Genomic DNA, 12,834 nt, shown 5'->3' on the forward strand with positions numbered 1-12,834 from the left:
TTTTTTTTTTTTGTTGGAACGTTGGTAAACCTTTCATTGACTTTGAATTGACCCTCAAAGCTAACTCAATATAATGTTTCGACCTAGACTTGGTCTCCCGAATTCCATGCCCTCTATTGCTTCGGTAATAGATTGAAATTAGAATTATTATATTTTTCAGATAATTTATGAATCTTTTTTGACGGTTTTTTTTTGGGACTAGGGTTGAGTTTTTTGGATCCAGATGAGCAGGCACTTGACCTTGGAACCGATGAAATTTGGGGGAAAGATAGAATCGGTCACGTCACCAGTAATAGCGCAACACATGCCAAATTTGCATATAGTCACCATTCGTGAGCACGCCTAATACCAAACTTTATTAAGTTGAAAATCCTCCATAATACCACTCGTACTAACAACAACGTGACCAACGGTCGCCACAAGAAACATGGCTTCGCCTGCCCGATCCCAACGTCGTGTCGCTGCTTAGGTCGGGGTCGGATCCGGTGCAAGTCTTTGAGTCTCCACAAGAGCAGTTATTTCATTTATCCGGTGCATATGAACCCACTTCACCTCGATCATCAAATCACGCGAGCCCCATGAGTGCGCACATTGGAATTCCTCCTCGTCACAGGCTCACAAAGGACGAATTTCTCTTGCTAGTGGGTAGACTTAAAAAGCTTGAATTTTCAGATGCGATGTGATCACGCGACTTCAGATCTGCACTTGTCGTAATTTCATTTCTTTCTTCTGCAGGAGAAAATTTGCGGATTGCAAATGAGTAAAGAGCCTTCAATGATTCCCAATGCAACAAGGAACCGGAAATTGAAGCCAGGAGGACCACACCGTACATTTCGCGAGAAGTTCTTAGGTGTTGGACCATGTGATTTTGTCCATCCAACCTAGTTGGAGTATACAATGTTGGTTGTATAACATTTGCTCTTTGTAAGAGAGACAATAGCGCCTGCCAACACGAAAAGTAATAGCAATAGATGAAGATCTTGATGTGTGTTCATTACTGAAGACGAATTCGGTGATCGGTCGCCAATTTTGATTTGTAAAAGTCATAGATTTTTTTTTTTTTTTAGTGTGTGAGCCCTATCTTTATTTTGATGATTCATCTTGTTATCTTGAGTTGTTTTGTGTTGAAGTTGTAGTAGTTGGATTGTGATGTTTCACTCTGTTTCTCTGCGAATATGAATGAAATGTTATTTCAACCAAAAAAGAAAGAAAGACAATAGCACAATATGTATTTTTCCCTTTCATTAATTGGAAGGATGGGATATTTGATCTTTCCATAGCACCTAAAAGTCTGATTGAATTACAAGAAGAAAAGTCCTAAACATGTTGTGCTTATACTAATCCAGTCATAAATTTTTTAATTGTACCAATTGAGTCCATCTAATCAATTTTGATAAAAAATCGCCGACATGGACGTCGTCCGTCCTACGTGGCACGACCGACGCTAACTTGAATATTTTTAATAATAATTTAGTATTGTTTTGAATTTTTTTTTCTTTGGTTTTTTTTCCCTGCACTTAGGGTTGTCTAGGGTCGCCGGCTCTAGGCAAGGGCTACGACACCTTGCCAAATTTGGTCGAGCAAAGGTATCGTGGCCCTCCCCGGTGCTAGCGACTCTCGCTAGCCCTTAGTGCAAGGGAAAAAAGAAAAAATAAATAAAAGGAAAGAAAAAATTATAAAAATTTAAAAAAAAATGTCAAAGTCGGCGTTAATCATGCGACATAGGACGGCATGCGCTCATCATAGTCACGGATTTTCAACCAAAATTGGTAGGATTGACTCATTTGCAAAAACGTGAAAAGGTTTATTGTGCAATTACAAATTTTGTGACCGAATTAGCACAAATGCAATAGGTTTAGAACTTTTTCAGTAATTTTCCACCTAAAAATATTTAGATGTTCCATATTTTTCGGTTAAAAGTGAAAACGAGGGAATTTTCAAGAATTTCTGCGTATAATAGTATTTTTTAGCAATATTCATAAAAAGTGTGAATGTACACATTATAACTTAGAAGAAAAGGCATGGTCAAAGTTAAATCTTGATCTGACCCGAAAAAAAAGGTCAAAAATCAAAAGTAATCGCGGCAAGGTAAAAGTGTTAAGCCGCTCGACATTAGTTGGGTCATGGCACGGGTGCTCCGATGATTTCTTGAAGGGTGAATGTCTCGTAGCAAAGTGTCGTAACGGTGTCGTATCATGAAAATCCACAAAAAAAAAAAATATATTATAATATCAGAGATCTTTTCATTATCCTTTAAAGGTAGCCCTTCAATCGTGGCAATGGTAATCGACTGAAAACTACATACACGTAGCTTAAAGAAAATGGACACCTATTGAAGAGGTGTTATAAAAATTCGGGAGATCCTTTACTCGAATCCAAACGTGTTTTCCTAGGTCTTACTAGAACTAGTTTGTTTGGAAATATACGTATCCATAGTTTTCCACCACGGCGTATATTTCTTGTCATTGCTAGTCGCCTCGATTTACAAAATAACGTGATAGACAATGGTGGTATCTAGATGAGGAGCACTTTATCCAATTTCTTTGATGGGTATTGAAGGCACTCATCCTTAATCAAAGCGCTTGACTTGATCTTGAATCTCGAAAAGTCAAGTTAAAATATCAAGTTCATGGGTTTAATTACAATTGTGCAATTTTTTTTATTTTATTTTTGGGGGGGGAAAGGTTGGTACATTTTTCATTGACTCTGAATTGACTTTCATAGTCAGATCTAACTCAATATAATATTTTGGCCTAGACCCTGGCCCTTGAATTTTTTTTTTTTTGGTCAAACTTATCTCTCTAATTTGATGCCCTCTATTTCTCTGGATTTTTTTTTAAAAGAGACAATTTTCATTTCTCATAAAAATTTATGAAAAAAAAAATATTGATCTTTGAAGGCTATTTGTTTTTTGGAATTAGGGTTGAGTTTTCTGAATCCAAATCAAGGAATGCAAGAAAATAAAGTTCCGGACTCAAACGAGTGGGCCTGTGGGCTTTAAATCGGGCCTTCGGCCCAATGACGGTTGACCGATGATCGTTTAGTGATCGAATAAACCAAAATCAAACAATTACGACTGAGGTCCATAGTCAATACATGTAGACAATGCAGCTTTGCCTATGTTTTATCGTGAGAAATCCCGAAATATAAAAGCTAAACGCGAATAATCTCGTATAAAGGAGGAACAATAACCGGTAATAGCACTCCACAAATCGGTCGGCATAGATTAATCCTTCGTGCGCACTCCTAATACCAAACTTTATTAAAGGTAAATCCTCAATAGAACACTTGTGCTAACAACAAGATCGCGACCGCAGACCCCACAAGAAAGGTGGGCCGGCCTTCCCAATCCAGCATCGTGCCGCTGCTCAGGCCAGGGCCAGATCTGATGATGCTCGGTCTCGGCGTCACCTCCACGACCGGCGAAGCTGGGTCGATCCATTGGGAAAGGGACATTGGAAAATAGAGGAAAATCGCATGAGAATTAGGATTAAAAAAAGAAGCAGAAAAGAGGGAAAAAGAGGTGGAACTAGTTTGTGTTTTGTTCATGTGTTGGTGGCATACCAGCAACCGTGGAGTTGTTGGTCCTCCTCGCTCCTACAGAGACCTGTGGACCTGGTGCGCTTGGAGATGCAGGCGCTCCTAGGCCATCCAAAAGACAAAACCATGTGACCACATTGAAGATATGATTCGGACAGCATATATAGGTGCAACTACAGATAGATCATTGAGTGAACTAAGGTTTACATCGATCTGAAAGCGCGCGCGGGAGGGAGAGATCCCTTGTCGATCTTTGAAAGTTTCGGGGGGTTCTAATCGATCGCGAATAAAAGGGTCATCCGAAGCCGGAACCTTTTGTGAAAATGTTAGGTTCTGAAAGGGTTGAATCCCATTTACTTTTCCTTTTTGTTCCTTTGAATGTTTCATTGTTACCTGAGCAAGAAGAGGCATCAGCTTGGAGGCTGCAGAGCTGGGGGAGTTCGAGAACCCGTGTGCCATTGATAGGCAGAGGAACGAGGGACGTGTCGTTGAGCAGGAGGCAGAGGCAGTTTGGCTGCTGGGTGTAGATCTGGCCGAGGTTGTCGCAGCATGGCTCGGACGGCGACAGGGCAGCGCCCTGCACGAAGGGAGCGCAGGGGGCCAGCGACAGAAGCCGAGGCTGGCATGAGGCAACCGCGGGGCTTGAGGAGGCGGGCTCCTGCGAGAGGGCAGCGGGGATCCCTATGAGAAGAAGGGGCAAGAAGGAGACGTGGAGGAGGAGGAGGAGGTTGAAGGGGAGAGTGGCCATTATCTGTGTTTCTGAATTGGGTTTGCAACAGACGAGGCTTTAATCGATCAAGTGCATGGCATGAGCATGAGGGTGTCTTCATGCTTGTTTGATGTTCTTCCATAGTCCAAACACACTTTTCTTGCTCCATTTCTGGGCTGTACACCTTCATCTTATGGAAATGAACTTCAGTTCTGTCATCATCATCTGGCCAGACAGTCAATCATATGGCAGACTTTGTTCCTTGTATGAGTTTTAAGTGTGACTAGCTTGAGCAGAAGAAGTTCCTGAAATCTTGTCACAACCCTTGTCGGGATCGCGACGCCTCAAGTCGCATCGCTCGGGATTGCATGAATTGGACCAAAGGCCTCAGTACACATAAAGACAAAGAAGCATTTCATGATGCACAGATTGAAAACTTGTTCCTCAACATTATAGGAGCAGGTTATAGGACTCTGCATGAAAAATGACTGGAAAATCGAAAAGCGAAAGGAATTTACGCTGCGCATGGAAAATTAGCAAGGAAACGAAAGGTTAATCTAGCGTCGGCTTCGCCAATGAAACGAGTTTGGCCGCACTTTTTTCAGGGTCCGTTTTGCATCTGAAGCTGAGACGAATCAAAGAGATGCCTCCTGCCTTTGCGTTTAGTTTTCCACGGGTACCTCTGGATCACACGAAAGAGGGATATGTTCTGCTCCACAGCTATGCACAAAACAATGCAAAGAAGTCAAGAATAATGAGCGAGCGGGTGAGGCTGGCCCGTGCACGGTTTTGCCTTTGCCTGATCTCTCTCGCTCTTTGACACGAGAGCTAAGAATCAGATTCCTCTGGAATCCAAAGCAAAAATTTTCAATGTCTGTGATCTTTTTCCTCTTCTCTGTAACCCCTTTTTAAGTTGGCATCTTGGCCGTGCTAATTCGATCCCCGAGCACTCAAATCTTTCATCTCCTCTGGTTTCATGACTGGAAAGGTGAATGCTTTCTGTTTTTTCTTTTCTGGGTTATTTTGCTCCAGTGTTATGATCAAGCATTCAAAGAGCTATGTTCAACTTTTTACATGCTGAAAGAAAACTTTCTTCTGCTAGTTCTGCAGCATGGTACTTAGGATCAACATCGACTGCAACGGCTGTTTCCGAAAAGTTCAAAGAGCCCTTCTTCAGATCCGAGGTAATCCGTCTTTCGAGCTTCTTGAAAGGAACCACACAAGATTCAGAAATGTTTACCCGTTACTCATGGGGATCTTGATCACAGGAATGGACACCCACTTGATAGAGGAGAAGCAGTGCAGAGTTATCGTGTGCGGCAAATTCGTCCCGCAGGACGTGGCCATAACGTTGAGAAAGAAGACGAACCGCCGAGTCGAGATACTGGACGTTCAAGAACTCCGCCACGGCGGGGAAAACGAAGAAGGCGAAGGCGGCGAAGATGCTCAAATCTCGGTGCCTGAACGGGGTCCTGTACCGAACCAAAAGCAGATTTTGGGTTTGTAATGGTATGGCTTAAGAGAGCAAATTTCACTGTGTTTGTTCTTCAGACTTGTGCAGTGCTGGTATGATTCCAGTTCGATCGATCTATATGTTGAATCCTTGATTCAAGAAACCAGTCTACACGATTCAAGAGTCAGCGGGCAAGTAACATAGTTTTTTTTTTTGTTGGAATAATGAATCCATGAATTTTGAGTAAACAAGCAATGTAGTATGTGAATTTTACCCCAATGTGTAATGTGATTCATGAACTTTTAATTTATTCGATGTGATTTTTAAATTTTTGGTGTATGTTCAATTTAATTCCTAAATCACATGAAAATAAATAATATCGTCCTTCCATTAATTTAAGTTCAAAGACAACATTAAATATTTTTATATACAATCTAGGGACTAATTGACCGTCCATAAGTCCGGGGATTAGATTCAATAATTTAAAAGTTTAGTGACCATATTATATAGTGGGCTAAAGTCAAATGATCACATTAAGCTAGTTAAAAGTTTAGGAAATGCATTGGACATTGAATCAAAGTTGAGGGATCACATGGGTTATTTTGTTTGCTTAATTCAGAGAAGCCAACAAAACATGAGAGATCTGAATTTTTTTATAAAAAAACAAAACATGAGAGAGGGAGAGAGCTGGGCCTGTTGGGCTTTTTACCTGCCACAGAACTTGGAATTTGGTTCAGAACTTAAAACGACAACAGGTTTCCCTTTTCCGTAGTTGCGTTTTGCGGACAAAAACGACAGGAAGTCATCGGAAAACGCAAATCCAGTCGCGCTCTCTCTCTCTTCCTCGCACTTTTGAAGTCTGAAGGGAGGTCCCACAAACGAACACTGCAAGATCTCAACCGCTGCACGCGTCGGCATATCAATGGCCACTCGATTGCGTGGGGGTACGAAACAACCTTCGTCGTCGCTGCGCATATGCTCCACTTAACGACAAGAGACAAACCAACAAAACACCCCCGCCAGATCTTCCATGTAATGATTAAACCAAAAGAGCTCCCTTTCTCTCTCATACGCACGCACGTTTTCTCCAAGTCACACCCCCTGGTGATTGCATCTGTGGCTATCCTATCTGGATTCGCGTTCTTTTCGCCAATCCTGGATTACCCTTTTCTTGTCTCCTCTTCTGGGTTCTTTGTATAGTGAATGAAGTGCAATCAATCTTGGTCAATCCTTTGCTGGTCTCGTCGATAGAATTGAATCCTCTGTTGGATCGCCATGGCTGGGAAAATGGGCTCGCTGAGAGAGCGGCTGATCTCGAACAGGGGTTACTCGGAGCTGGGGTTCTCCCACATGGGATCGATGAACGACTGGAACGTCTCCCGCTGCTCGTACCGCGGCGTCTGCGAGACCGTCGCGAGGTGGTGGAAGAACTTGGGGCAGGTCGCCTTCAAGGCGTATAACATGGGCAAGTCCGATCCGAGGAAGATTGTGTTCTCGGCGAAGATGGGCCTGGCTTTGACGCTTGTCTCGTTGTTGATATTCTTGAAAGAGCCGTTCAACTTCAAGGATTTGAGTCGGTACTCTGTTTGGGCGCTTCTCACGGTCGTCGTTGTGTTCGAGTTCAGCATAGGTATTATTACATGTTCTTCCATTCTTTATGGCTGTTGTTTTTCCATGCGCTTTAGTCGCTTGATACGTCTTTTTGGAGGATATGGCACGAGAATTCTCATTGCCCGATGGATGAGGTGACAATCCAGTACATTGTTTGTTATGCCTTTGCGGAGTGCATCTTCATACTGTTTGTGTGTTGAGTTTGGCATCATTTTCATGATAGTGCTGTGTGCACTTTGTGGGTGCTGAAGGTTATTACTTGTTGTATTTAGCAGTTCTTAGTCTACAATCGGGAAAACCCATCTAGGCTAATTATACATTAGTGATAGTGTCCATTGGAGCAAAGGCAATATGGCAAGAATGAAGAGTTATGCAGGTGTTTTATCCCCGTGTCTGTCCATTTTTTGGCCAAAATCTCCTATCATTGTCGACTAAGATTTTGTTATGGGGTGTGCCTTTCGTGGATAACATCAGCTGTTCTAACTACTTTGTTGGACGTGTGCCCGCGTATGGGTGTGAACATGAGCCAAAAGATTACTTCTTTTCAGATCTCTCTTGGCTCCTTCACTGTATGTTCTACTTAGATGTAGTGCATTTAGAGGATACAATTCGTTTGTCTACAAATGCTCATAGGAAGACAGTTGATTGCGCTACCACAATGAAAGGTCTATTTAAGTGCTTTTGCATTATGCTGGAACTTATTTTCAATTGCAAAGCTGATTTTCCTCATTTCCTTGTTTCGATGCTGTCTTTGGCAGGTGCTACTCTTAGCAAGGGATTGAACCGGGGCATAGGGACATTATCAGCAGGAGGGCTTGCTCTAGGCATGGCAGAGTTGTCTCAGAAGGCTGGAGAGTGGGAAGAACCTGTTATTATCCTTAGTATATTCCTTATAGGTCAGTCCATCTGTTTAATAAGATAACATAACACATTGTATATCTCTGAGAAGTTCTGCTTTGTTCCTTTTCTGTCATTGCAGCTAGATTTTTAACATCTGTTTAAATTGCTCTTGTTGATAGGATCTATTGCAACTTATGCAAAACTGTACCCGACAATGAAGCCTTACGAATACGGGTTTAGAGTTTTCTTGTTGACATATTCGCTTGTAATGGTGTCCGGATATAGGACAAGGGAATTTATCCATACAGCTGTTTCACGCTTCTTCCTCATTGCACTAGGAGCTGGTGTTGGCCTGGCAGTAAATGTTTGCATTTTTCCCATCTGGGCTGGCGAGGACTTGCATAAGTTAGTGGTTAAGAACTTCATGGGGGTCGCAACTTCTTTGGAAGGTTCACCATAGGTTTACTATTCTGTTTTCTATAGATTTGGAAGGCTTTTCTGGTTATGTCTATTCTCTTTTGCTCCACATCCCTCCTGTTCACTTAATCTATTTTTGCTTCTCGTTAGGTTGTGTTAATGGGTACCTCAATTGTATTGAGTATGAAAGGGTTCCCTCGAAAATTCTTACTTACCAGGCCTCTGATGATCCACTCTATAATGGCTACAGAGCAGCTGTAGAATCCACCAGCAAAGAAGATGCTCTGGTAATTTTCTGCTAAGCTGCTTTATTCGAAATATTGGTTGGTCTTGTTTTCTTATACTTCCCATTTACCATTCTGCTATGTGAGAAGTTGGGTTTTGCTATCTGGGAGCCACCTCATGGTCCATACAGAGCATTTAGGTATCCCTGGAAGAACTATGTTAAAGTAAGCGGTGCACTGAGGCATTGCGCATTCATGGTCATGGCACTGCACGGAAGCATACTTTCTGAAATCCAGGTAGGGCTTATTGTGTTGTTAAGTTCATTGCAATGGTTATTCCTGGCCAATGTACCATCAGAGGCTTTTCATATCTCGTTCTTTAGATACTCTGTTTTCTGCATGTCCTTGAAAAATAAGAATAGTAGTTCTTTCATTTAATATGACTTCTACCTATGTCCTCTTGCACTGTAGGGGAAATCACTCATTTTCCACATTTTTCCAACAGATATTTTGCACTTCAACTGAAAACCTCTGCAAATTTAGTTTAAAGCCCCTATTCTTTTAGTGCCAGCCGTTACATTGTGGGGGAAGCATGCCATTTTCCACTTTTTTTTTTCTTTATTTTACTCGAACGGCGTCTTATGTTTTATCCTTTCACTTATAGAAGAATGAAGGATGCTATACCATTGTTTCTCAAGTACCTCCGAAGTTTTTAAAGATACTTCTAAAGTTGTGCCTGCTGCTGGTATAGATGTGTTGATGCATAGAGTTTCTTTGTCTAATCAAAGAGACAGTCCATACAGCCTTTTGTTGTTTGAACTGTGTTTTTTGTCTCATCTGCCTGTGTGGTTGGGCAGCATCTGCATGCAAGGCTTATTTGAGCGCACCGATATGCATTCACCATGTGTGTGTGTTTAGGTTTTTGAATTACCCATGATCTATCTGATGTTTGGTCTTTTGGGTTTGATTGAGCACTGTTGTTGATTAACATGCTATGATAAAAAAAAGTGGTGCTCATATTCACCTATGCTGGACAGAGGCAATGAAGATTTAGATGCAGCCAGTTGACTTACTTTTAAAAGATATTTTTGATAGGCTGTATGCAATTTAGTTCTTTCTCCTATTGATATATTCATGAATATAAGACCCTGCTCGAGGATTGAGCCTTTTTATCAGAGGTGTCGGGCTATTGTCATGTGCTGATGAATCACTGTTATGATGCAGATTAAAGCAACTAGACATGTGAGATTGATGCCTAGGCTCAGATAGTTTAGTATATTCGTTTTTACAACCATTAAGATATTTGGAGTAGATACTATCGACTTCTTTGTCTGTTGAAAGCTGAGTGACCTTGCATTGCCTTGATCGTCTGTGTGTCTATTTGCTATTTAGATATGAATCCTTTTTGCAGGCTCCAGCTGAGCAAAGACAGGTCTTTCGCAATGAGCTGCAGCGGGTAGGTACTGAGGGTGCTAAGGTATTACGCGAACTCGGGAATAAGGTAAAGAACATGGAAAAATTAGGGCCTGTAGACATACTCTTCGAAGTGCATGAGGCTGCAGAAGAGTTGCAGAACAAAGTTGACCGGAAGTCGTACCTTTTAGTCAACTCAGAGAGCTGGGAAATCGGAAACCGAGCAAAACACCCATCAGAGCCTCAAGATCTTCTTAACTTTGATGATGACGAAAATAAGGTTTTACCATATAAGTCACTTAGTGAAGCTGTACTAGATCTCAGGTCATTTTCTGCACTAAGAAGTCTGGACTCCATGAAGCCAAACACAGGGTTGAAACCCCCGGTTCCTGTACTTATTCCCTCGGATGGTGTGATGACGAAACAGATATCATGGCCTGCAGGAATCTCGCTGACAACCAATCCTGTTGTCGAAGAATCAAAAACATATGAAAGCGCAAGTGCTTTGTCTCTAGCAACTTTCACATCGCTCCTCATTGAGTTTGTTGCAAGGTTACAAAATCTTGTGGACGCTTTTGAAGAATTAAGTGAAAAGGCAAATTTCAGGGAACCAGTTGAGCAATCGGCAGTAGCAGAGCCTGTAGGGATATTTGGCAGATTGCAGAGATTCATCAAGTGTTGTTGATAATTGGACGTTACACGCGGCAGGTAAGAATGAACAGCCTGCCAGAGCCAAAATGAAGATACAAATCTTGTAACCACAAGATAAAGTAAGGGAATCGTTTTACATTCGCGGCGCCCCAAAAAGGTAATTTTCGTGCTTGGTTTCTGTCATCGATCTTGGAGGTTGACACTGACCTGTTGAGGAAGCCTTTCAGCATCAAAGTGGAGTGCTGGTGTCTGCTGGCAGTTTATCCGAGTTAACAAAGCGAGCATACTCAGGAGAAAGTTAGTCGAAACTGGACGATAGAAATGGTCCCTACTGGACCAAAATTTAACACGACTGTGCAATGAAACAAAAATCTGATCAGGAATTTACAACAGTGGCCTATGACCATCAAGATGTTGAAATATACTCAATTTTCTTATGTATTCTGTTTTTTGATTTCTCACGGCCTCAAACCGGAACTGGCGGAGTAACAGTGTAGTTATCATTTCCTTGTATTCAGGTGTACTGCTTCTCGTAGAATATCTAACCTGTTTCACATTGCTGCAGGCTACATCATAATAGTACTTGTGAGTCGTGAATAGGCTCATTGGAACTAAAGCAAACTACAGAAAAGAGAGCAGAAGCTAGGCAATTTTCCTACAAAAGTAAAATTACTGACAGGTAAAAAGCCGGCATTTTTTGAGGATTTAAACAAGCTGGCGATAGGTCGGCACTGATAACAAGTGATTAGCTCTAGGAACTGATAAGCCGAATCTTTCGCTCATGTCGATATCACTTGGTACCATGTTCTTGGGTAGTTCCCACTTGAAGCAATGCGCTAATTGAGCCAAAACGAGCTTTACTTGTATCCGGCCTAACTGAATTCTGGGGCATCCCCTGCGTCCTAAACTGAAAGGAAGCAGCTCGAAATGACGCCATTTCACATCTATACCATTCTTCCGCATTTTCCGACCACGCACTAGGATCTCGCCTGATCGCCCAAGTGTTCACTATGATTCGCGACTTCTTGGGTATGAAGCATTCGTTTTCGCCTGCATCATACATGGATTCTGGAGGAACTAGTAATGGTACGACTGGATGGAGTCTCATGCTTTCCTTCACCACCATATCCAAGTAATTTAGCTTTGGCAGATCTGACTCCTCAACCATTCTAGCCAAGCCAACCACGGTTTCTAACTCTTCTCGATGGCGTGCCATCTCCTGCCGATTTCTCATGAGTTCAGAAAACGTTTGGCGTTCCAAAAGTGCCCTTTCGAAGTCTTGGAGAGGAAGATGCCTTTTGGGTTGACGTACAGTGCGACTTATCATCCGACCTTCTGATCGCCTTGAACTTCATCAGTAGTGGTACCTTGCTCGAGCTCGCCACAGAACATAGATCCGACAGGCGATAAACCATCGTTGAATCTATAACTTATTTGATTCCATCATCAATTAGATATTCATCGACTTAAACTTCACCTGAAATGGAACTTACCGTTTCGATATCACATCAGAGTTTAACTACTGACTTTTTTGTATCTGAGTTCATGTCCATCATTTTGATTTTCACTTCAATTCGTGAGATTAATTGAGCCAAAATAAGCGTCTTAGTTAAGCTTAAAGAAGAAATCACCAAAAATATCCTGAAAAGAATGATCCGCTTTAGATTGTACTCGCCGTTCGTGCTCCTCCCTGTTATCATCCTACCCGCCAAGTCCCCATCTGAAACAAAACCCCCCCGACTAATTTTTGAACCATAAAAAACCTCAAAATGACTGATACATTTGTATTCCGTTAATTTTCGTCAAATTTAAACGTGAAATTATTGAATTTGGTGACACATGAAAATAACTCAATTGACTTGTCAACTCAAAAAGTATATCTATCTGTTCACTTATGTTTATGATGAAAGAAATGATAACATATCTTTTGATTATTAGGTTTTATGAATCAAACTTCGTTATTATGGACTTGTTAA

The 12,834-nt window shown here is 41.7% G+C and overlaps 4 protein-coding genes across 7 annotated transcripts in view; 3 read left to right on the forward strand and 1 right to left on the reverse strand.

Moving 5' to 3' along the window:
- The window catches only part of LOC115743296 (zinc finger protein CONSTANS-LIKE 16-like), a 28,160-nt gene extending 25,105 nt beyond the window's left edge, over nucleotides 1-3,055 (forward strand). Inside the window, exon 6 of the transcript XR_007198735.1 lies at nucleotides 3,045-3,055. The gene's annotated coding sequence lies outside the window, so the exon portion shown is untranslated. The remainder of the gene's footprint in view (nucleotides 1-3,044) is intronic.
- A 74-nt stretch (nucleotides 3,056-3,129) lies between these two features.
- On the reverse strand, nucleotides 3,130-4,497 carry LOC115744546 (non-specific lipid transfer protein GPI-anchored 10). 2 transcript variants are annotated; one of them, XM_030679790.2, is made up of 3 exons: nucleotides 3,934-4,497; nucleotides 3,565-3,642; nucleotides 3,130-3,428 (listed from the first exon to the last, which is right to left on the reverse strand). In XM_030679790.2, exons 1-3 carry the CDS (start codon nucleotides 4,286-4,288, stop codon nucleotides 3,277-3,279), a joined length of 585 nt encoding a protein of 194 aa, XP_030535650.2. In that variant the 5' UTR covers nucleotides 4,289-4,497; the 3' UTR covers nucleotides 3,130-3,276. The 2 variants fall into 2 exon arrangements, with proteins under 2 accessions (XP_030535650.2, XP_030535643.2); XM_030679783.2 differs by having other exon boundaries at nucleotides 3,565-3,648; nucleotides 3,934-4,493.
- A 226-nt stretch (nucleotides 4,498-4,723) lies between these two features.
- LOC115744054 (heavy metal-associated isoprenylated plant protein 9-like) lies at nucleotides 4,724-5,886 on the forward strand. 2 transcript variants are annotated; one of them, XM_030679154.2, is made up of 3 exons: nucleotides 4,724-5,237; nucleotides 5,352-5,433; nucleotides 5,518-5,886. In XM_030679154.2, the coding sequence occupies exons 1-3, from the start codon at nucleotides 5,226-5,228 to the stop codon at nucleotides 5,754-5,756; spliced, it is 333 nt and encodes a 110-aa protein (XP_030535014.2). In that variant the 5' UTR covers nucleotides 4,724-5,225; the 3' UTR covers nucleotides 5,757-5,886. The 2 variants fall into 2 exon arrangements, with proteins under 2 accessions (XP_030535014.2, XP_030535008.2); XM_030679148.2 differs by having other exon boundaries at nucleotides 5,352-5,886.
- An 842-nt stretch (nucleotides 5,887-6,728) lies between these two features.
- On the forward strand, nucleotides 6,729-11,538 carry LOC115741514 (aluminum-activated malate transporter 9). 2 transcript variants are annotated; one of them, XM_030675481.2, is made up of 7 exons: nucleotides 6,729-7,332; nucleotides 8,072-8,209; nucleotides 8,333-8,602; nucleotides 8,721-8,857; nucleotides 8,945-9,091; nucleotides 10,206-10,915; nucleotides 11,424-11,538. In XM_030675481.2, the coding sequence occupies exons 1-6, from the start codon at nucleotides 6,978-6,980 to the stop codon at nucleotides 10,890-10,892; spliced, it is 1,734 nt and encodes a 577-aa protein (XP_030531341.2). In that variant the 5' UTR covers nucleotides 6,729-6,977; the 3' UTR covers nucleotides 10,893-10,915; nucleotides 11,424-11,538. The 2 variants fall into 2 exon arrangements, 1 of the variants encoding a protein (XP_030531341.2); XR_007198965.1 differs by having other exon boundaries at nucleotides 6,730-7,332; nucleotides 10,206-10,955; nucleotides 11,018-11,538.
- The last annotated feature ends 1,296 nt before the right edge of the window (nucleotides 11,539-12,834 follow it).

Source organism: Rhodamnia argentea, chromosome 6 (genome assembly GCF_020921035.1).
Source record: "Rhodamnia argentea isolate NSW1041297 chromosome 6, ASM2092103v1, whole genome shotgun sequence".
Lineage (NCBI taxonomy): Eukaryota > Viridiplantae > Streptophyta > Magnoliopsida > Myrtales > Myrtaceae > Rhodamnia > Rhodamnia argentea.

What these genes read in the sequence shown, in the direction of transcription:
- LOC115744546 (XM_030679783.2), bottom strand. Translation starts at nt 4,288, where the DNA reads ATGGCCACTCTCCCCTTCAACCTCCTCCTCCTCCTCCACGTCTCCTTC. An exon ending in TGATGCCTCTTCTTGCTCAG is followed by an intron (nt 3,649 to 3,933) that starts GTAACAATGAAA and finishes GTCTTTTGGATG; the next exon opens with GCCTAGGAGCGCCTGCATCT. An exon ending in CAACAACTCCACGGTTGCTG is followed by an intron (nt 3,429 to 3,564) that starts GTATGCCACCAA and finishes GGATCGACCCAG; the next exon opens with CTTCGCCGGTCGTGGAGGTG.
- LOC115741514 (XM_030675481.2), top strand. Translation starts at nt 6,978, where the DNA reads ATGGCTGGGAAAATGGGCTCGCTGAGAGAGCGGCTGATCTCGAACAGG. An exon ending in CCTTAGTATATTCCTTATAG is followed by an intron (nt 8,210 to 8,332) that starts GTCAGTCCATCT and finishes TCTTGTTGATAG; the next exon opens with GATCTATTGCAACTTATGCA. An exon ending in GGTCGCAACTTCTTTGGAAG is followed by an intron (nt 8,603 to 8,720) that starts GTTCACCATAGG and finishes GCTTCTCGTTAG; the next exon opens with GTTGTGTTAATGGGTACCTC.